The following is a 22,956-nucleotide window of genomic DNA, read 5'->3' on the forward strand; positions in this document are numbered from 1 at the left end:
GAGCCCTAATTGCAGTGAGCATTTTGTTGATATCTACTTGTCAATTTGGTAACTGACTGCCTCCCTGGCTAGACCGTAAACTAATGAGTGCAAAGCATGTGGCTGCCCTGATCATAATGGTGGCCCTGGTTCCTAACATAGGGAGAGCATGGCACATGGTGGAATACTGATTGAATGAAAGAATGATTGGATGAAGAGCCTTTTAAGTAAAAGGCAAGTAAAGGGGAAAAAATTGGCTAAGTGTGATGCTCATACATGTATTCCGATCACTTTGGGAGGCTGAGGCCAGAGAACTGCTTGAGGCCAGGAGTTTGAGACCAGCCTGGGCAACATAGCAAGACCCTGTCTCTACAAAGAATTTTTACAAAAATTAGCCAAGTGTGGTAGTGCACGCCTGTGGTCTCAGATACTCAGGAGGCTGAGGCAGGAGGATTGCTTAAGCCCAAGAGTTTGAGGCTGCAGTAACCCATGATTGTGCCACTGTACACAAGCCTGGGTGACAAAGCAAGATCCTGTTTCTAAAAGAAAAGAAAAGAAAAGGAGAAAGAAAGAAGGAAAGAAGGAAGGAAGGAAACAAGAAAGGAAGGAAGGCAGGAAGGAAGAAAGAAGAAAAAATTATAAAATGTTAAGATTTTAGTAAAAATGAAATGAGTGCTATGCCGGAGCCAGCTTATACTGACTGGGAGCCAACTGTTAAATTTTCAGGAATTTTGCGAACCAGTTGTTAAACACAGTCATTATTGAAAAACTAAATGATATAAACTTACAATAAATGATATATTTTTAAAAGGCAATAAATATTCAAAACGTCACCACTTCCCAATTATTTTACTACATTTGACTGACGATTTTCTATGCTCTTGAGGGTACTGGCCTCTACTGTAGCTGCAGAGTAGAAATACCATACAATAGTTGCAATTGCATATTTCTTCCCAATTGCACATTCACTGATTTCATGCTAGTAGTTTGAAATCAGCCATGGGGGAGCATTTACACCATGGAAATTGGCACATAGCCTCACCGTCACCATCACCATCACCATCACCATCAGTTGTAAACACCTACCAGCACACCACTATGCATGTTTACATGAGCATAGAAAGTCTAGGAGATACATATCAAAATCTCAACTCTTGTTACTCTAGAGGGGAGGAAAGAGGGAAGCAGGGATGCTTTTGCTTAATTTGTCTATGAGACTACACTGCCTTTGTGTTTTAAAAATCTCAGAAAACTAAAAAGAGAAGACATGCAACTCAGGCTTCCCCTTCCATGGCAGTCTCCCCAAGTGATGCTCCAGTCTGCAGGGCCCTCCCCTGGAGTCTCAGAGAACCCTGGATTTTATCATAACACTACTCCCTCTACATTATCATTTCTGATTGCTCCCCTGTCTCCTGGGGGAAAACAGAAGCATCACTAGTTCCTACAGAGATGTAGTAGGAGCGCATGGAGGGTAGTAAGAGCCATGGAGCCAGAAGAATTGGCTAGAATTTCAGCTTCGCTGCACACAAGCTGAATGGCCTTGGACAGATATTTGCTGACCATGCCTCAGTTTCCTCATCTACAAAATTGGATAAAAACCAACCTTGTAGCACCGCTGTCATAATGGAAGTGTAAGACACTCAGTGAATGGTCACTGTTAGCATTGTGATCATAATTGGGATTATTAAGAGTTCAAATATTAGTTATTACTAATTTGGGGTGGTGGGAGGCCTGTAGGTCAACACTGAGTTGTAATCAGTCTTGGAAGTTTCATCTGGACACAGAGGCCTGGGCAAGAGTTGTGAAGGACATAGGAACTGCCTGAGACCTCTGTCTGCTGGATTCCGGTCTAGAGCTTTTCTGAGTTTTGGCTTATCTTTCCCACCAATCAGGATTTTCTCAAATCAAGCATTTATTCACTCATTCATTCATTCATTCATTCATTCATTCAACCAACAAACATCATGGAGGGAGTGGGCACAGTGACAGGCTCTGGGGATAAAATGTTGACCCAGGCAGAGAGTGTCTTTGCTCTTAGAAAGCTCACAGCCTAGCGGGACCCAGAAGAGAGGTCACTGTGATATGGCATGGCCAGTACCATGGTGGGGAATTATGTGGGATTATGGGATCTCTGAGCTGGAGCCCTGGACCTGGGAAACTATTGAGGACCTTTTCTGGGGACATGGAATCTAAGCTGAGATCTTAGAGAAGAGAGAGATGGTGCCCTAGGCAGAGGGTGCAGGGCAGGCAGGATCTCGCAGGGCCTGTGGACCATGTTATATGCCACTGATGAGCCCAGGCCACCCTGAGTAGAGAGCAGGCTGTGGGCTTCCAGTTCTGGGACTGACATGGGTCCAGGAGTGACAGCAGGGCAGATGCTCAGGACCAGTCCCCAGAATGCTGGTCTCCCAGTGTCTTCCTTTGCCTTTTCCCTCAAGGTCAACTCCTTGGTCCCTCTGAACTCAGTACTTTGGACCAGCCCAGAAGCTCTGAGCATTGTGATATAAGGCCTTTGATAACCTGGCACCAGGCTGATAACCTGGGGAACCTGCATGGTGAGAGGCTCCCTTAGCCTGGAGAAGAAGAGGCCTGAGAAAGCAGAGCCATCATCATCAGATGTAGGAAGGACAACCATGTTGTGGGGACAGGATGGTTAGAACCCGCATGTATCTAGAGGGATGCAGGCCTGAACTCAGCACAAAAAGTGATGGTCTAACATGCAGAAGAGTCCTAAGATAGGACGAGCACCCTGTGAGGTGGTGAGCTTCTTGTTACTGGGAGTGTTCAACCAGGGGATGATTTGCTAGTAGGGAGGCTGAAAAAAGGACTTCCTCACTCAGTGGAAATCTGACCTAAATGACCTCAAAGTTCTGGCTAAAATGAAGATTGAGGGATGCTCAGAAAAGTAACATAAAAGCATGGAGTTTGACCCCCTGGGCCAAGCATGGTCCAGGTAGATCCACATGCTATTTCAGACCATGGTAATAATTAATAAAGAAAAATAAAAACAAAACCTCATTAACAGCTACCACTCATGGAGTACCTTCACTGTGTCAAGTATTTTGATAAACTATTAATTCTCACAGCTACTATGATTATCCTCCTTTTACAGATTGGAAAACTGAGGCTGAGGGCTGTTGGTAACTTGCCTGAGGCCACAAAGGAATTTTCCACGAGAAGCTGGAGTTTAAACTTGGGTCTCTGACAGTACAGTCCATGCTTTAACCACTTTGTAGAGCAATGGATGTTAGCCCCAAGATTTTCCTAATGACTCCATTAACCACCCTCAACCATTCCTGAAACCCAGAATCAACCAGGACTATTTTGGGCCCCTCTCTGAGCTTCCAGCTTCGCCTCTGAGCAAATCTGCTATCTGCAGGTTGGCCTTTTAATAGGGAAGAATGCTCTGCTTTGCAACAGAACGTCTGCCTGCCCCAATTGAAGATTCACTGTTGGGTGCCTCTAAATGGTGTCATGACCAGATGCTGCAGAGACGGATTTTCAAAAACCTGATTTGTTTGCAACTTTCCAGGAATTCATTGAATTCATAAAGCATTCTTAATTATCAATCCTGCATTTCTTCATAGAGCAAAGTAGTTACAAAAATGACTGGTGAAGCCATTCACAGTTGATGAAGCACTTTGGTATACCTCAAATGCTCCTCCCCCAAGCCCCAGGAAGCAGATGGCATCACCTCTTTTCTCTAGCTACTCCCCAGCCCAACTGAAGACCTGAGAGATAACTTGAACTCTGGCCTCTGCTATGGCCACAGACATGGAGTGAAGAATACTCAAGCTAGACAAGGGCATCTGAGATTATCCAGGCACTAGGTTTCTAACCTGGTGTCTGGGTAAGGGGGCATCCCTTAAAATGTGTGCATTTTGTGAACATTGGCACGTGAGTATAACTTCCTAGGTGAATCAAGAAAGCTCAATAACCATGATTTAAACCATCTGCCCTAATTTAACTGATAAGGAAATGAGAACTTCCTTTTATTAATCCAAAACTTCCTTTTATTAATTATTATTATACTTTAAGTTCTAGGGTACATATGCACTATGTGCAGGTTTGTTACATATGTATACATGTGCCATGTTGGTGTGCTGCACCCGTTAACTCGTCATTTACATTAGGTATATCTCCTAATGCTATCCCTCCCTCCTCCCCCAACCCCACGACAGGCCTCGGTGTGTGATGTTCCCCACCCTGTGTTCAAGTGTTCTCATTGTTCAATTCCCACCTATAAGTGAGAACATGCAGTGTCTGGTTTTCTGTCCTTGTGATAGTTTGCTCAGAATGATGGTTTCCAGCTTAATCCATGTCCCTAAAAAGGACATGAACTCATCCTTTTTTCAAATTTCTTTTCTGTTTAGGCCACTTTATTGAGGTATGACTGGCATACAAAAAGCTGTATGTATTTAACATACCTAACTTGATGAGTTTGGAAATAAGTGTACACCTGTCAAACCATCACCACAAACTATGATATAAACATATCCATCACCTCCAAAATATTCCTCTGCTCTTATTATTATTATTGTGATAATACTTAACATAAGATCTACCCTTTTAGCAAATTTTTAAGTATGCAATACAGTAAACTATAGGCTTTATGCTGTACAGTAGATCTCTGGGACTTACTCGTCTTGCATAACTGAAACTTTATACCCTTGGACCAATACCTCCCTATTTCCTCTTTCCCAGCCACTGGAAACCACCATTCTGCTCTCTATCTCTATGAATTTGACCATTTCAGATTCCTCCTATAAGTGGTATCAGGTAGCATTTGTCCTGTGTCTGGCTTATTTCACTTAGCATAACATCCTCCAGGTTTACCCATGTTGTTGCAAATGGCAGAATTTCCTTCTTTTTAATGCTTAAAACGACTCTGGAGACCTGGTTAATGAGGCATGTTGACAAACAATCCTAAATTCCACATCCAGGTTTTATATACTTTGATTTCACCTCCCATCCTCAACCATCCCTGAAACCCACCTGACGATAACTGTAGATACTAAAGCTGGCTGTGATCTGCTCATCACATGCTAAGTACCAGGCATGCAACAAGCATTAGTATTTGCAACAACTCATAGGGGTGTGTTCCGTTAGATTGTGCATCCTAATTTTATGGATAAAACCACTTGAGCTGTGAGAGAACAGGTGAGCAGCCCAAAGACACATTTCTCGCAAGTTGTAGAGCCAGGATCAGAATCCAGGGACAGAGCCTATAACCAACTCAGACAGCTCTTCCCTTCACAAGTCCCTCTTTTCTGCCTGTGAAAGGTGCCAGGACTATGGACTGGTCTCAGGACCAACCACCCACTACCCTGACCACACAGAGCCTCGCTCTCCTTGGTAAGGAGGCAGGCTCCTGGTGAAAGGCAGCAGCATTCTGAGTACCAGTTTGGGCCCTTGGGGAAGAACTAGAGAAGCAGCTGTCAAGCAGACTGGACTGAATCCCATCTCTTAGTTATGCCTTTTTATGAATGGTCTTGGGCAAGGGTGAGAGAGAGATCTGGGAGTATCTGGATCAGGAGTTTGCTGCCTACCTAGGAGGCAGCAAAAATGTAAACTGGAATGAGCCACAGAGAAATCAGATAGAAACACACTTTAAGTATCATGCTGCAGATTGGAAGAGTCTTCCAAGTTAACCCGGCAGAAGAACGTAGTGAACAGGGCTGACATGAAAGGCACCCCATGGAGCTGTTGAGTACACAACCTGCACATCTATCACAGGTAGCTTTCCCCAAATAACCACTGAAATGAATAAGAGATAGGAAAAAAGCAGAGCAAAACTCTAATGCTTCATAATAAGGTATCACTTCACATCCACTAGGATGGCTAGAATAAAAAAGTCAGAGAAAAACAAGAGTTGACAAGAATATGGATAAATCAGAGCCCTCATATACAATTGGTGGGAAAGCAAAATTCATCAGCTGCTTTGGAAAACAGCCTGGAAGGTCTTCAAATGAAGAAACCTTGAGTTACTATTCCACTCCTAGGTATTATGCCTGAAAGCAATAAAAACACGTGTCCGCATGGAAACTTGTACACAGATGTTTACAGCAGCATTATTCATAACAGCCAAAAGGCAGAGACTGCCGTCAATGGATGAAGAGATCAACAAGATATGGAACATTATTAGGCCATAAAAGGGAATGATACGGCCTGGTGTAATGTCTCATGCCTGTAACCCCTGCACTTTGGAAGACTGAGGTGGGTGGATCACTTGAGGCTAGGAGTTCAAGACCAGGCTGGCCAACATGCAAAACCTCGTCTCCACTAAAATAAAAAAATAAATAAATAAAATAATAATAATAATAAAAAGCTGGGCATAGTGGTGCACACCTGTAATCCCACCTACTTGGGAGGCTGAGGCAGGAGTATTACTTGAACCTGGGAGGCAGAGGCTGTAGTGAGCCCAGATCGAGCTACTGTATTCCAGACTGGGTGACATGGAGAGACGCTGTCTCCGAAAAAAAAAAGGTGGGGGGGGGGGGGGGGGCGGGAATGATACATGCTGCCACACAGATGAACCTTGAAAACATGAAGCGAAGTGAAAGAATCTTGTCACAAAGACCACATATGACATAATCTCATTTATATGAAAGGCCAGAATAGAAAAATCTATAGGGTCAGAAAGTAGATTAGTGGTTACCTAGGGATGGGTGAGGGTGATGGGTTGAAGATGTGGGTTAGGGGGATTGGAAGAGGGGAACGACAGCCAGAGGATACAGGATTTGATGAAATTGACTGTGATGATGGTTGCACACATCCGTGAATATAGTCAAAATCATTGAATCATACATTTTAAATGGGTGAATTATGTAGTATGTGAATTATATCTCAATAAAGCTGTTAAAAAATAAAATCTGCCAAAGGTTCATTGTTATCAATCAAACAAGGAGAAGGGAACGATCATATGTCCTACATATCCTATGCTTGAACACTGATCCCTAAAGAAACAGGTTTCCATGCGAGTGGGAAGACCAGCAATGGGATGCCAGGAAGGCATTCTAGATATTAACATCTGAGGCCTGGATATGATAAATTGGAGATCTAGTTAAAAGTCCTGAACCCATAAATGACCTGTATAACCTTAGATAAACAACATGGCCTTTTAAGGTCCAGTTTCCCAATCTTTAAAAAGAAGATAATAACTATCCCACAGTACTGTTATGAGATATACAAATCATTTAGTACTCAGTGAGCAGCAGCTATTATTGCTGCTACTATTATTGTTGTTATTGTTGCTCATCAACCCTAACTAGCATCTTCTGAGGACCCACTGGGGTCTGGAGTGCTGAATTAGGTTCAGAGACCATAGTTCAACAAGACCTCTCCTTGGGGAATTTTCAAACACCAAGAAACCCCAAATCCTCTGTGGCAAAGCCAGGAAGTTTACTAAACATGAGTGTCTCTCAAACTAGGGTCTTTGGATATATTCTCAGGATCTGAATGTTCTCTCTAAGAATTTTTAATTCCATGTTTTCATTTTAAAAAATCAATATGCGGGAATCCTCATGAGATTTCTGCACCCGCAAGAGGACTGCATTTATGGCTGAGATGGCATCCGTGTCAGATGGAATCCCTGGCCCCAGCTCTTCAGCCGTCCCTATCACCTTTTGCCACATGATTCTGAACTAGACTGTTTAACAGGCATCCTGCACTTCTTTGCTCCTTGACCTTATGTTCAACCATGAAATTGATGTGGCCAATGAGATATTAGCAAACATGATATAAGCAAAGTCTCGAAATGTAGAAAAGCTTCCCCAGAGAGCCCCTGCTCCTTCAGCTGGGGCCCAGAGCAGACATGATCCCAGTGTCTGGAGCAGACCTGGCTCCAGAGAGAGGAGCCAAGCTCCCCCAGCAGCTGGAGGCTGGGCAGCCCAGCAAGCCCAGCTACATCAGCCAAACTGCAGCCAATCAGCAGATACACAAGTAGAAATGAGGAACTGCAGCTGACCAGCCCATACGTGAGCAAGAGTAAATGATTGTTGTTCTATGTCAGGGCTTAGCAAACTATGGCCTGCAGGCTAATTCCAGCCCACCACCTGTTTCTGCATGGCCCACCAGGCTAAGAATGATTTTCAAATGGTTGAAAATAAATCAAGAGAAAAAACAATATTTCATGATGTGAAAATTATATGGAGCTTAAACTTCAGTATATATAAATAAACTTTTATTGGAACATGGCACACCTATGGCTGCCTTTGCACTATGATGGCAGAATTGAGTCATTGAGACAGACACTGTATAGCCCGCAAAACCTAAAATATTCACTACCTAGCCATTTACTGAAAATGCTTGCCGACCCTTGTTCTATGCCCACTGGATTTTGAGGTAGCTTGTTTTACCCCAACAGTTGACCATACAACCCCAATTATGACTGCTTGCTATGAGCCAACAAAAAAAGAACAGATACAAACTTAACATGTAAATGTTGCACTCCGGCAAAGAAAAGGCCAAGACACATCACGGCAGTTGCAATAACAAAAGATAGATGGGTGTGATGGCACACTCCTGTGATCCCAGCTACTCTGGAGGCTGAGGCAGGAGGATGGCTTGAGCCCAGGAGTTTGAGGTTATAGTGAGCTATGATCTTGCCATTGCACCCAGCCTGGGCAATAGAGTAAGTTCCCACTTCTAAATACATACATACATACATACATACATATATACATACATACATACAAGATTTCCCAGTGTTTCAAATAGAGACAAACAGTAGGAAAGTAAAGATATCACACTGCACACAAAAGTACAGGCATTCCAAACTCCAAAGACGATTGCTGTGTCTCAGTAATCACTACAATATTCGCCTTATAAATAGCAATTTTGTTTCAGTGACACATCATCAACTATCCTATTAGAATGATTTTGTTAATGTGTATTATGTTGAAGTTTTTGTAGTTCATTTTATATGTGTAAACTTGTTTTGGCTTTATAGTTGTTTAAAAGTTATAAGTACAAGATACTTTGTGTTTACCAAGCTATATGTTTATACCTTTTTAAGTACATTAAAATGAAATTAATGTAACATTAAGACTCCAGGAACATTAAAAATCACCTGAACTTAACACTGTTCAGGTGTGAGAAACATAGCTACAGTAGAATGAACTGGAGAGCCAAGAAATAGAGGAGGTCAGGTTAGGAGCTGGTCTTACTGGAAATACTATACAGGTTCAGAATAATTTTTCATGTTCTACTTTTGCTCTGGTACAATAGATTTACAGACTTGGCTCCAGCCAAAACTGGTTCACGAGCATATTACATTTTCTTGGGGAAATATTTGGTTTGGTTTGTGATTGAATAACGAAACTACCAGCATTTATAAAACAGCTACACAAGCTGAGCCCATTTAATGCTTCTGATATTCAGAATCTTTGGATTGAGGTATTAATTTTTACTCCTGGAAAAGCTGATATTGAATCAATAGTGTTTTATGATCCATTGCATCTGAGAACACAAGAAAAGTGACTTTTACTTTAGTCTCATCTTCCACTTTTCCTTCTAAGCACACTTGGTACCTCTGTTATACCCTAATATTAATACCATCCCCACCTGACTGTTACGTGTGTGCCCCAGGGCCTTTGTAAATTCCATGACTACTGCTATGCTGCATTCCCTCAGTTTCTGACATGGTAGGACATTTGCATCAACTCATCCATCCCTCCCTCAAAATCTAGTGTGGCTAATGAGAACACATGGACACAGGGAGGAGAACATCACACACGGGGACCTGTTGGGGGATAGGAGCTGAGGGGAGGGAGAGCATTAGGACAAATACCTAATGCATGGGAGGCTTAAAACCTAGATGATGGGTTGATAGGTACAGCAAACCACCATGGCACATGTATACCTATATAATAAACCTGCAGGTTCTGTATCCCAGAACTCAAAATAAAATAATAATAATAGCAATAATAATGATAAAACCTAGTTCAGCTTAGAAGCAAGGACACCCCAGTAGCAATTGCACACCTACCATTCAGAGATTTGGGCTCCTAAACACCGTTTCCCAAAAAGGAATCACAGCTCCTACGAGAGACAGTGGGAATATCTTTGTGCCAGAAAGTAAGGAAAAAGTGCTAAAATAATGATGGGGATGTGTCGAAAGAACAAGGAGCCACTTTGAAAGCATTCCCACTGGTCAAATCTAGGGCAATTTAAACATCAAAATGAATAATGACAGACATGGACTCCAACACATTAAATAAAAAAAAGAATTCATGTTCATACGAATAGCTAAAAATAGCTTTAAATGAGGATTGAGGGGGGGTGAAGGTTGAGCACTATTTTTTTAAACAGAAGAATGTCAATAAATGTAGAAGAGAAAAAAATAGAAAAATCATTTTAACCATGAATAATAATTGATACAGGCAAGACTCATCAATAGTTGTTAAAACCATTGAGTAAAAGATAAGACAGACTGCCACGAGGTGCCTCCTGATGGCAGGCTGTGAGAAAGACCTAATACTGCCTGTGCCAAAAAGCTGTAATCTGAATCCACCATGAAGAAACAATCAGACAAATCTAAACTGTAGAACATTATGCAAACAACTAGCCTGAACTTTTCAAAAGTATCAATATCGTAAAGAGAAAAAACAATACAGGGGAGACTTTTCTAGAATAAAGGAGACTAATGAAATGTGACAAATGCAATGTGTGATACCTGCACGGGTCCTGGATGGGGAAAAAACCACAAAGAATGTTACTAATGGCAATTGGGGAAATCTGAATATGAACTATAGCTGAGGCAGTATTGTATCCATGCTAAATTTCTTGGGTGGAATCATTATATGGTGGTTAAATAGCTCAGGGGTCAGCCAACTATGGCTGTAGGTCAAATCCAGCCCCCACCATCTGTTTTTATACAGCCTGCAAGCTAAGAACGGTGTTACCTTTTTTTATGACTAAAAAATGTGTTTTTATATAATTTCATTTCTATAACTTTCAAATTTCATTTGAAATAATATGAAATTCAAATTTCAGTGTTCACATAGAGTTTTATTGAAACATAGCAACACCCATTCATTCATGTATCATCTATGACTGCTTTTGCAGTGCAATGGCAGAGCGGAGTAGTTATGACAGAGGCTGCACAGTCCATAAAGCCTAAAGTATTTACCAGGTAGCCTTTAAAAAAAATGTTTGTTCACCCTGGTATAGGAGAACACCTTGCTCTTAGGAATTTGGCTGAAGTGTTTAGAGGTAAAGTGTCATGATGGCTCTGTAACTATATCTCAAACAGTTCAGAAAAAAAAAAAAAAGAACATGTGGCCAGGTGCGGTGGCTCATGCCTATAATCCCAGCACTTTGGGCAGCTGAGGTGGGCAGATTGCCTGAGCTCAGGAGTTCGCGACCAGCCTGGGCAACATGATGAAACATCATCTCTACTAAAATACAAAAAATTAACCAGGCTTGGTGGTGTGTACCTGTAGCCCCAGCTACTTGGGAGGCCGAGGCAGTAAAATTGCTTGAACCTGGGAGTTGGAGGTTGCAGTGAGCCGAGATTACACCACTGCACTCCAGCCTGGGTGACAGAGTGAGACTCCATCTCAAAGAAAAAAAGAAAGAAAAAAAAAGTGTGTGTGTGTGTGTGTGTGTGTGTGTAGAGACAGAGATAAAGCAATGGGTATAAAGTGTTAGCAATAGGTGAATCTAGAGGCAGGTATGAGGGTATTCATTACACTATTCTTGCAACTTTTCAACCGAGTTTGCAACTTTCATAATAAAGAGTAGAAATTAACAAGCAAGCATGAAAAGCACCTGCTCATGCATGCTCACATTGCACATCTACCCTGTCTCAAATGCCCCTTTTCTTTCTTCTTGGACAAACCTGTTACTCCTCATTTCTCTGAGCGTCCCCAAACTTGGTAATACCTGCCTGTCCCCACCACATGTCATGGCACTGCAACTGTCTGCTTATTTCATCTAGCCAAGCACTCAGGGTCTCTCAGATGCTATTCTGGAGGATGTGTCATGAGCTCTGGCACATCCAATTTCAAGTCTTAAAAGAAATCATCACTTTACTATAAAAGCTGAAATAGGAAACACTAAAACACCATTTCGCATCTGCTTCTCCCCAGAATGGTAACAGCCTGGCAGGTGGGGAGGCTGCCTGGCATGAAGTGGACAATTCCATCACACAGTGTCCTCTTTATCAGCGCCCAGAAGGGCGGACCTCCTCAGGAGCTCCCTGGTCCTTTTCACATTATGGACAGAACGTGCCAGCTACTTTCCCAGTGGCTGCCAGATTTGGAGCCTGTATAGCTAAAAGTACAGATAGAGGTCATTATATTATACATTTTCAGCTTCATTCCTGGTTCCATTTAGGGTCTCCACCCTTCTTTTTCTTTCTTCTTTCTCTCTCCCAGTTTTAATATGCTATTGTGGTATATTTTATGTATACTGCTAGGCTACCCTAAATCCCTTCTGGAAGAGGCAACGGTCTGAGTGAAAAACTTACATAGCAATCCTGTGCTGGCAGCCAGGTGCAGTGGCTCAAGCCTGTAATCCCAGCAATTTGGGAGGCTGAGGCGGGAGGATCACTAGAGGTCGGAAGTTTAAGACCAGCCTGGCCAACATGGAGAAACCCCGTCTCTACTCAAAATACAAAACTAGTCATACGTGGTGGTGCATGCCTGTAATCACAGCTACTCAGGAGGCTGAGGCAGGAGAATTGCTTGAACCCGGGAGGCAGAGGTTGTGGTGAGCTGAGATCACACCACTGCATTCCAGCCTGGGCAACCAGAGCAAAACTCCATCTCAAACAAACAAACAAACAAAAAAAAAAAATCCTATGTTGGCTTCCTCTGTCTTCTGCCTCTTTACCAAACCACATGGCTGCACAGTACCCCCAGATGCCTTGTGCCAGCAGCATGGTTCCTGGCCTGCAGTGTCTGAGCGTAGCCTGGGTGATCTTGGCAATGAATTACAGCATTTATAATTTCCAATGGGATGAAAACGCAGAGGAAGGGGCATGTCTTTCCTAGACAGGCAGAGGTGAGTGTCCAACTCCTGACAAGTCAGCCAGGCCATGAAGGAGAGTTGTGGAGTGGAAATGGCCATTCGGTCCATCATGACCCAGGTCCAGGCCTTGTACCACTTTGCCCACAGTCAGGCCAGCTTTCCTCCAGGTGAAGCAAAGACAAAGAGGGAACTTGTGATGGGCAGGAAGAATGAGTAGAATAGAGTCTACTAAGGCAAGGAGGCAAGAAGAGGCGTGCTAAGTAAGGGAGGCTAGAGGGCCAAGAGGCGGAATGGGAGGGTGGGTTCTGGAGTCAGACTGCACAGGTTTGAACCCCAGCTCAGCGACTCACCAGCTGTTTAGCTTTGTGCAGAATGACTCATCCTCTCCAGGCCTCAGTTTTCTCAGCTGTGCAATGGATGGAATAATACCTATGTCACAGGAGCGTTGTTAGGATCAGATGAGATTATGCTACAAAGCACTGAGCACAGACCCAGACACACAGTAAGTGCTCAATAAACATTAACAGCTATGCTTGTCATGACCACCACCATCATTTGTACAGAGTAGAGTGTATGTACTGAGGGAGTGTGGAAGGAAATGTGTTGTGCTGAATGGGGGCCAGAGCTTCTGCAGGCAGGCAGAAGATGATATACAGTATGGATGATGATATACAGTCCAAAGAAGATGATATACAGTATGGCTTTGGGACAGGACTTCACAAATGAGGGCAGTTTATTTAGGATGTGGGGCTTCCAGATCCTGGTCCAAAAATCAGCACCACTGTTCACCCCACCTTCCCCGTCCTCTCCCACCATTCAGCCCACCCATCACCTGAGTAGGCAGAGCCATTCTTCATGCCTGCTTTTCCCCAGTGGAGACCCAAACACCCATGCCCAACACACACATACACACACACACAACTTTCCTTGAGCCACTTTAAGCATCTGGTGGCTCTAGGCCTTCAATGTCTCTCACCTCTTGGGTTCCTAAAGGTTAAAGCCTCCATGTGGTCTTGCAGCCTCTAACCACTCCCTCTCTGTGCCCATTTGCTGGCTGCTGGCTGCAGTTAAGGACCTAGGAAGAAACTTCAGAGGGAATAACCTCCAGGCCACCAGTCCCACTGCCTGAACTGGGGCCATGCCTACTCTTGACTGGTAGAGCTAGTCTAGAACCAGGTTGCAAACTCTAGGGCCTTCTATTCCTCCTTTCCTCTCACCATAGACCTGTGCCAGGCAGTCAACCTGGGAAAGTTCGTCTGCTTTAAAGATTCTCAACTTTCCACAGCTGGGCTGTCCCAAGGTACAGACTCTAGCAGCAGCAGAAAGGGATCCTAACAGCCATTCCCTGGGCACGGTCCTAAATTTTTTCTCCTGCAATTTTCCAATAGGCTGTGAAGCCATAGGCTTCCTCTGTTGAACTTCTATCCATCCTTCAAGACAAGATCCATCTCCAATCTGCAGCACTGTGGTTACCAAGCAATACTCTGCCTCGTATTACTTGGTTGGGAGCAAACTTCCTCCCCTCCTATCCACCATGGCCCCTGCCCTCATAACTGAACCACAAACTCCATGAGAACAGAGAGCAAACCTCATGCATTCCCATTATCCCTAGAGCTCAGGACCTAGTGCTCTCAAGTTGCTCTGTTTATGTAAGGTTGGGTTGAATCTGAACACATAATAAAAACAGGCTCAGGGTAGCTATTAACTGTTCCACCCCATTAGCAATGTTTCCCAATAAGGGAAGTCCTCACATGGTGGCATGATGGAGGGACACTATCTTTGAAGGAACCCAAGGTCTACTGTGGACCAGCTATGGGAGTCCTGTGTTTCCTCATCAGAACAAGAGGGGCAGCAACCCCCACCCTATGGACTGTTTCGAGGAAGAGTATGAGATGCCAGAGGTGTCCAGTATGCACCTGGCATATAATAATTGCTCAGTGGGCAACCAGACTTTTAAAACAAGCCATGCACCCTTGCTGGTTCCCTCTCCTCACCTCCCACTCACGCCTTAATCCGCGGCAATCTGGCTTCCGCTCGTGAGACAGCTCCTGCTAAGGGGGCTAAGGAGACTTCTTACTGTCTCCTCCTACTGCTCCACGCCTTCTCAACTCCTCTCCCTCCAATGATTCCTTAAACTCATATTCCAAAGCAAATGCCTCTTCTCTCCTCCCCAAGCACCTTTCCTATAGGCAATGCCCTCCCTTCTCCGGGCTTCAGCTGCATGAATTTATATACTTAGTTTTCCCCGTCATCCCAGCGTCTCTCTACTGCAGAGCCACACACACCAGAGTGCTCTGGACAGCTCCCCTGAGCACCTCATGGGCACCGGGAACTCTCCTCATCCCAAGCAGAACTCACCTTCTCTGATCTCCTCAATTTCAGGCCACCTCACTCCACTTCCCTGCACATTTTAGCAGATGTCCCTGCACAAACACAAAAGCCTCCTATATGAGTTTCCTGTTGCTCCTGTAATAAATTGCCAATAAACTGCCAAAACCACAGTGGCTTAAAACAACATACATGTATTACCTTATAGTTCCAAAAGTCAGAAATCCTAAAATCGAGGTGTTGGCAGGGCCACATTCTTTCGGGAAGCTCTGAGAATGAATGTGTTTCTTTGCCTTTTCTGGCTTCGAGAAGCTGCCTGCATCCCTTGACTCCTGGCTCCTTCCTCTATCTTGAAGGCCAGCAGAGCAGCATCCTCCAATCTCTTCCTCTCTGACTCTGAGCCTCCCACGTCCCTCTTATTAAGATGCCTGTGATTACACTGGGCCCACCCAGATAATCCAAGATCATCGCTCCCATCTCAAGATCCTTAACTTAATCACATCTGCAAAAAAATCCCTTCTGCCATGAAGATAATACATTTACGAGTTCTAGGGATTAGGACAGGGACATTTTTGGGGGGCCATTATGTGGCCCACTATACCTAACTACCTCTATCTGCTCTAATCCTCTGCGCTAACCCTGTAAGGACAGGAATGATGCTGATCCACTCCCTTTTTTTGTCCAGTGTCTCCATGTGAACCCGGTGAGATGATGTAAAAGGTTAGGGATCATGCCTTATCTCTACTCTACACTCAAGCACTTCGGCAGAACCCCTCCCGTTGGCTTTTTGAGGATGCTAGTCTTTCTAAGTCTGTTCAGACTTGACCACACACCCCCCAACCTCACTCTTACCTTTCTCCTCACTTCCGATCTTATCTGTATCCAAACTTCTAGGAAATGACTACGCCTGGTCACCTCCATGCTAATCAGGTTCCACCCCCATCACTCTCCAGCAGGGTTTCTAAAGATAACTCTTCGTTATGAGGGACTATTCTGTCCATTGTAAAATGTTTACAGTAATCCTGGTCTCCAACTGCTAGATGCCAGCAGCTTACCCCTACGCTGAGCTGTGACAACCACAAGGTCTCCAGACACTGCCCAATGTCCAGGGACAGGAGGCAGGGCTGTAAAATCGACTCAGGTTCAGACCCACTGCTTTCTATAATAGCTCTTGCTAAAGTTGCCGATGGCTTCCCTGAGAGTAAATCCACGGGACACTTTTCAGTCTTTCTGGTTGGTTTCTCAGCAGCACTTGGCACTGTCAGCCATTGTGGCCTGGAGAACCTCTCTTCTCCCCTGACTTCCAGGTCACCCACTCTCCTGGTTTCCCTCCTACCTCTCTGGCTGCAAACCTTCTGTCTCCTTTGCAGGATCAAGCTCCCCTTCTAGACCATGAACTGCTAAAATCCCTCAAAGCTTGGTCACAGGCCTTTCCACCTCTCACTCAGCACATTCTCCCCAGGTTCTGTGCTCCACACCCACTCCCCCACTGACCACCCATGCACAGGTGACTCACTAAGCAACATCTCCAAGCCTCCTCTCCAAGCTTAAGACCCATATATCCAACTGCCTTCTTGACATCACCACTTGGATATCTTGTTACTCCAAACTCAACAAGTCCCAAACCCAAATCATTTTTCTCTTAACCCAGTCCCCTTTCAGCCTCCTCCATTTCTCAGAGAAAGACACCATTAACGACCTGTTGGGAGACTGCAGATGTCCTTGATACCTCCTGCTCCCTTCCTTAAGCCAGTTAGTCTATGTCTAAGTCAGAGCTCTCCTCTCTGATACAGTTCACAAAGCAGTTCATTTGGCTCCATGTCTGTGCTGCAACCCTAGCGCAGTCCTTCCACCATTGCCGACTACAGAACTCCCACACGCTCTACCTGGGGAAAGGGGTGTGGGTACCCATTCTTGACCAGCGCCCCTGAGCTCAATCAGTTCTCCAGGCTGCAGCCAAAATCATCTTTTCAAAACACAAATGTGACCAAGTTACTCCTGCTCCCCTTCTACATTCTTAAAAGGACAGAAGTCCTAATTTGGTCCACTGGGTCCTACATGATCATGTCTCCATCATCTCCTCCACGCCCCTGTGTGTGCTGCACTCCAGGCACACTGACATTCATCCAGTAGCTCAGATGTACCATGCTCTCCTGCCACAGGGCCTTTGCTCTTGCTGTTCAAAGCATCTCGAGGCACCTGTCCAATCTTCACCTGGTAGGCATTCACCTTCAGTCACAGCTCAACTAGCAGTAAGCCTTCTCCAACCTCCACCCATATTACTTCCCTGGTTGTTCACTTTCTCCCAGCCTCGCTGTTTCTCCATCACTCTCAGAGTTATAATTTGACATGGATTTGTTTTAGTATTTGATTAATTCCATCTTCCCCACAGAGAACTCCATGAAGGCAGGATTTACCTGATTGTCTTGTCTGACCCACCACTGTATTTACAGGGCCAGCACCGTGTCTGGCACAAAGGAGATACTCAACAAGTGTTTTTGTAGTGAATGAGGATCTTCTTACCCTCTAGAATGTTTTTTCTCTATTATCCCACACTCCCCGATCTCTGTCCACTAGCTCAAGCTTGATTCCTTAAAGTTGCTTTGGTAATCCTTCCACCTCATACCCTTGAAAACCCTTCTTGCTCATCTTTGCAACCCATCTATTGATAGTACCTTGTGTTGCAACTGACATCACACGTGTACCTGCTTGTTCAATGCCTGTCTTCCCACCAGACCATCTGCTCCCTGAGGACAGGAACCATGTCTGTCTTGTTGAAGGGTTTACCCCCGGCACCTAGCCCAGAGCCTGATATTACTGGTTTGAAAGTGGGAAGTCATGCTCTGCATTCCCAAAGGCCAGCTCCGAGTCACCCACTCTGGAAGATCCATTGGTTCAATACCGCCCAATGGTTAACCAGACACACACTGCCCTGAGTTCTGCTTGGTGATTTCCTGATCTGCTGACTACTGCCATGTGGGTGCTCTCAGCATTGCCCTTGGACACCAAGTGTTGCAGCCACTGAGCCAGGGCCAGGGGACAGCAAGATCCAACATCGACAGGTCCAGAAGGGATGGTAGAAAAGCTCTGGGGCCAAGCTGGGCCAGTATGGCTCCCCCTGGTGGTTTCCTTCCATGTTCCTTGGCAACCTCTCCCATGAGTAGCCCAGGGCACACTCACCAGCCAGGAGAAGAAGCCAGCTGATTTGTCCTGGGTGGAGATCTGCCCCTCGTAGGGGCCAAAGATGTGGCCCTTGGGGATGACCTCGTTGATACATCGCACGTCACTCTCTCCGCTAGTGTCCTTGACCACCTCCATGCCCTGTGGGATGGTGAGTGCTGCCCGGTCTGGGATGCCCACGGGCACCGGTGTGTCAGACACAAACACTGGGGGGCCATGGTTTGGGCATTCATCCACGAAGTACTCCTGGCAGGACTCACAGACTGGAGGGATGGCAAGAGAAGGGAGGGCCTCAGTTGTTGCAGGAAGGTAAGATCCCCATGGGGAAGGCAGAGGGGCTGACAGGAGGCCTACCCGTGGACAGACAGCTGCAGACCCCAGGTTCATCAGTAGCAATAACCCATACTCTCCCTGGGGACTCTAAGAACAGGCCTGCCTATGTCAAGGAGGCCAGCAGCTCCCTTTGTCTCAAGTTTTAAAAAACTGGAAGAAAGAGCATGGCTTTGGAGTCCAAGTGCAACCGTATTCCTTTGGGTTGGAGGACCTCAGGCGGGATACTTAACCCTCACCAAGATTCAGTGTGCTATCTGGAAAATGGGGCCAACAATAGCCACTTGGATGGCTAACGATGATGACTAACCAAGGCCTGGACCTGGGCCTGGTATATGGCAGGTGAGGACCTATCATAGTAGCATTGCTGCAAATTCTCTAGCCAGGAATGGGGCAACAGGGGTGAAGGGAGGAGCAGCCCAGAGCCCCAAGCTCCACTTACACCAGAAGTCCACTTGCTGGAAGCTTTTAGGCATGATGAGGTCACGCTTCCCCTTCAGTTTCTTGGGCTCAACTTCCATGGCCGAGGAGTCCGGTCTCCTAGAGCTGGCCAGGGCAGAGGCCCGAAAAGAAAGTAAAGAAGTCATCAGAGAGTGAGAGCCCAGTGAGGACAAAAGTTAGGGACCTGGCCAGGAGACCGAGAAGATGTGGGGTGGGCAGAGGAGTCCCAGCTGTTCTGCTGTTCAGTGCAGGAGTGGTGGAAAAACTGGAGGATTGAGATGCGAGCACAGACCTCCCTAGGCCACTGCTTGAATTTTTCTAGAGCCTGCACCCAGGAGCTGCCGGCAGCAGGGTGAGGGAAGGTGGGCAAGGAGTGAGAACGTTTCCCAGGGCTCCCAACCAACCCAGCCCAGGCACCTTCCACTCCCACTTCTCTCTCTCCAGTTCCCACACAAGGGCCTCACCAGGGCTGGCCATACTCCTGGTCTCGGAGTGGTGAGCAGACCTCCGTCTTCACCACCGTCACCATATCCCCCACGGCTGCATTGGTCTGGGCCAAGCACTCCTTCATGTTCTCGGTCATTCTGTCCTGGGACGCAGGAGGTGGGACCAGCACAGGAAGAGGATCAAAGAAACAGGGGAAGAAGGGTGAGTGGCGGAGAGGGCAAGTGGGGGTCTTGCGGAGTCTGGTTACCCTCCCTGCCATCCCCAGAGGAAGCGCTTGAGAACACAGACAACAAAAACAGCTGTAGCCCCGCCAAGAGGAAATGCCATTTCTATCCCGGGCTGGTCCTGGGGACGACTGGAGCCACCAGCCCCATGGGGTCAGGGGCCTAGGGCAGCCCAGGCCAGGAGGCCGCACTGGGAAGCACAGCCTGGACCCCCAGACCAAAGGGCAAAGGGCAGGAGGATCCCATAGGAGCCTGGGCGCAAAACTGCAAAGGGGAGAAGGGAGGGAACAACTCAAGCCCAACTGGGGCCAAGGGGTAGTGGGCGGACTGAATGGGCCCTCAGAGCCTGGCAGGGCAGCCCCTCACCCTGGAACTGTCGGGAGCGCAGCCAGGCCCCTTTGTCAGCTCAGAGCAGGTACAGGCAGGGCCTGGGGGCGCTGGCGAGGGCCAGCCAGGGCGCCAGCCCCACCCCACTCTCTCTAGGGGACACTCCCTAGCCCGCCGCTTACCGCCCTCCACCACTGCTCCGGGCTTCAGCCCCTCCCTCGGCACCCCGGGGTCCTCATGCCAAGCACGGGGACACTCTTCGGGGCCAGGGTGGCACGCAGCTGGGGCTGGGACCGCGCTGGGCCCCAGGACTGGGCGAACGGCTGTGTGACTCACTACCCGGGGCCCCGCTGGCCACACCCCTGCTCTTCGGCTAATCAGCCCCCTGCTCCCCACCGGGGCCCCAAAGCCGGCGGCGGCGACTGGGAGGGGTGTGGGGAAATGTGACGGCCTGCCCCCTCCTCCGAGCTGGCGGGGCCAGGGGCGCGCGGTGGGAAAGGGGAGGGCTGCCCGGGCCGGGCCGCGCCGCCCCCTGCCCCTTGGCCACCCCGTCTCAGGCCGGTGTGCGCTGCGGCCGGGGCAGGCGCGGGCCGGCTCTCCCACTCTCGCCAGCCTTCCCGGCGGGGAGCTCCCTGCCCGGCCCGCCCGGCCCTGCCCAGCGCCCGCCCCCCGCCCGCCGGGCCCGGCATTCCTTGCGGGGGCATGTGGCTTCTTGCCGGCCCCGGGGGCACGCAGTTGGCTGGCTGCCGGGAGGGGGGGCGCGGGGAGCGGGAGGAAGCGGGCGCCCGGGCTGGGCGGCGGGAGGGGGCGCCGCTGGGGGCCGCTCTCGGCGGGGCGGTGGACCCATTCCAGGGCCTCCCACGGGGCCCGGCATGCACTCGGCCCAGGGGGCGCCTGGGCTGGGCGACAGCGCCAAGGAGGCCGGGCGTCCCCAGCCTCCGAGCTGCCTTGGCGTGGCGGCGACGACGGGGCCTGCGCTGCCACCGGTGCAGACACAGGACACCCGCTCGCTCAGCCGCGGCCTGCCGCACCTGCACCGTCCGGGGCAGGATCGGGGTGCCTGCCGCTCTCCTGCCTTCTGGCTGCGTTATGCCAGGGGCTCCCCCGCTGGGTACTCGGCTGCCCTCACAGCCTGTGGGATGGCCCCTTGCGACCTCTGAGGGCGCAGGAATTGGGACCTGGAAGATGTCAAGCGACTTGCCCAAGGTCATGCAGACCACGCCCCATGGTTGCTCAGGAAATTGGAAACTGGCTGAACCCCCAGATTCAAGTGTTTCAGGTTGGCCTGGCCATGCAGTATCCCTGTCCAGTCCTCTTACCTAACAATCGCTGGGATCACCCTTAAGTGGGTTCAGGCCCCAGTTCACAAGTTCAGCAGCCAGGTGGGAGCAAGGCCCTGTGGATTTGTGAAGGATCCCTGAACACCTGCTGCCCTGAGGCGCTCTCACTGGGATGGGCAGTACCCCCTACCATACATCCTGGGGCGCAGCCTCAGCGGTTAGGTGCCTGGGCACTGGACAGGCACTGCCTGAGTTCAAATCGCACTGACGGGCGGTGTCATCCCGGGCAGGTGTTATGGTCCCCACCCCCCTTCATATGTTGAAGCCCTCAGCCCCAGGGTATCTGTATTTGCAGATAGCGCTGTGAGGAGGTGATCAAGATTAATTGAGGTCATAAGGGTTAAGTGCCCTTATAAGGAGAGGAAGAGACACCAGGGCCCTCTCTACCATGAGGACACATCCAGAAGGCAGGCATCCACAAGGCGGAGTGCCACAACCAGGAACGAATAGGCTGGCATTCTGATCTTGGATTTCTCAGGCTCTAAAACTGTGAGAAATAAATGGCTGTTGTTTAAGCGTCTCTGTCTATGGTATTTTGTCATGGCAGCCTGAGATGACTAATACAGCAGGTTATCTAACTTCTCTGTGTTCTCATTTCTTCCTCTAGAAAATGTGGCTAATAATAGATTCTATCACAGACATAGCTGTATTCCGTGGACACAGACGAGTGTGGAGGGGCCACGCACAGTCTCTGTACATCCCACTAAAGAATGCTGATCAGGAAGATGAGTGCTAGTGACATCATTAAGGGGTGGCTTTGAATTCTCTCCATTGGCTTGGATTTATTTTTTTTTAAGTCAGTGATTTGGAAACTCTGAGGCTTTATTGGAATGGACTGCTGAGGACTGCTTTTCATGGAGCTCCCTTGCTCTGGCCCCTCTGCCCTCCACAAGCCCCACCTGTATGCCATTCTCCATCTTGCCATGGGGCCTGTGAACTTGCTGCGTCCTCGCCTGCAGAACACCTGGGGAACTCCTGCCCAGACTTCAGACCTCACTGCCCCCCTCCAACTGCCACCAAAAACACCCTCTCCTAGCCCCATGTCACACTTCATGGCAGTGTGACATGTGTAACCATCTTTTGTTAGCAGGATTACTTGATTAATATCTGTTTCCCTTAAGAGACTGTAAGCTCCCCGAGGGCAGGGTGCAGGCCACCATTGAACTGCCAGCACCTGTAACAGTGCCTGGCACCAGGGCCAAGACTAGGGAAAGACAAGCCAGGCACTAGGAGGCTTTCACTCTCAGGGTCACACGCTTGCAGGACTGGCACCTGAGAGTGAAGACCTCTTTCAATTTTGTACGCTGAAAACCTTGCTTGGCTGACTCTCTGCCTTGCTCAGCACACAGCATATCCTCAGTAAATATTCACCAAATGTCCCCCTT

General features: G+C 47.7%; 1 protein-coding gene across 1 annotated transcript in view; it reads right to left on the reverse strand.

Annotated features, from left to right (window-relative positions):
• PRDM11 (PR/SET domain 11) overlaps window positions 1–22,956 on the reverse strand; it is an 82,260-nt gene that overhangs the window by 26,144 nt on the left and 33,160 nt on the right. The window contains exons 2-4 of the mRNA XM_025356736.1: window positions 19,698–19,822; window positions 19,235–19,338; window positions 18,463–18,725 (exon numbers count right to left, since the gene is read on the reverse strand). Of these exons, the coding sequence (XP_025212521.1) occupies window positions 18,463–18,725; window positions 19,235–19,338; window positions 19,698–19,816 (486 nt within the window). The 5' untranslated portion in view covers window positions 19,817–19,822. The remainder of the gene's footprint in view (window positions 1–18,462; window positions 18,726–19,234; window positions 19,339–19,697; window positions 19,823–22,956) is intronic.

Source organism: Theropithecus gelada, chromosome 14, assembly GCF_003255815.1.
Source record: "Theropithecus gelada isolate Dixy chromosome 14, Tgel_1.0, whole genome shotgun sequence".
Lineage (NCBI taxonomy): Eukaryota > Metazoa > Chordata > Mammalia > Primates > Cercopithecidae > Theropithecus > Theropithecus gelada.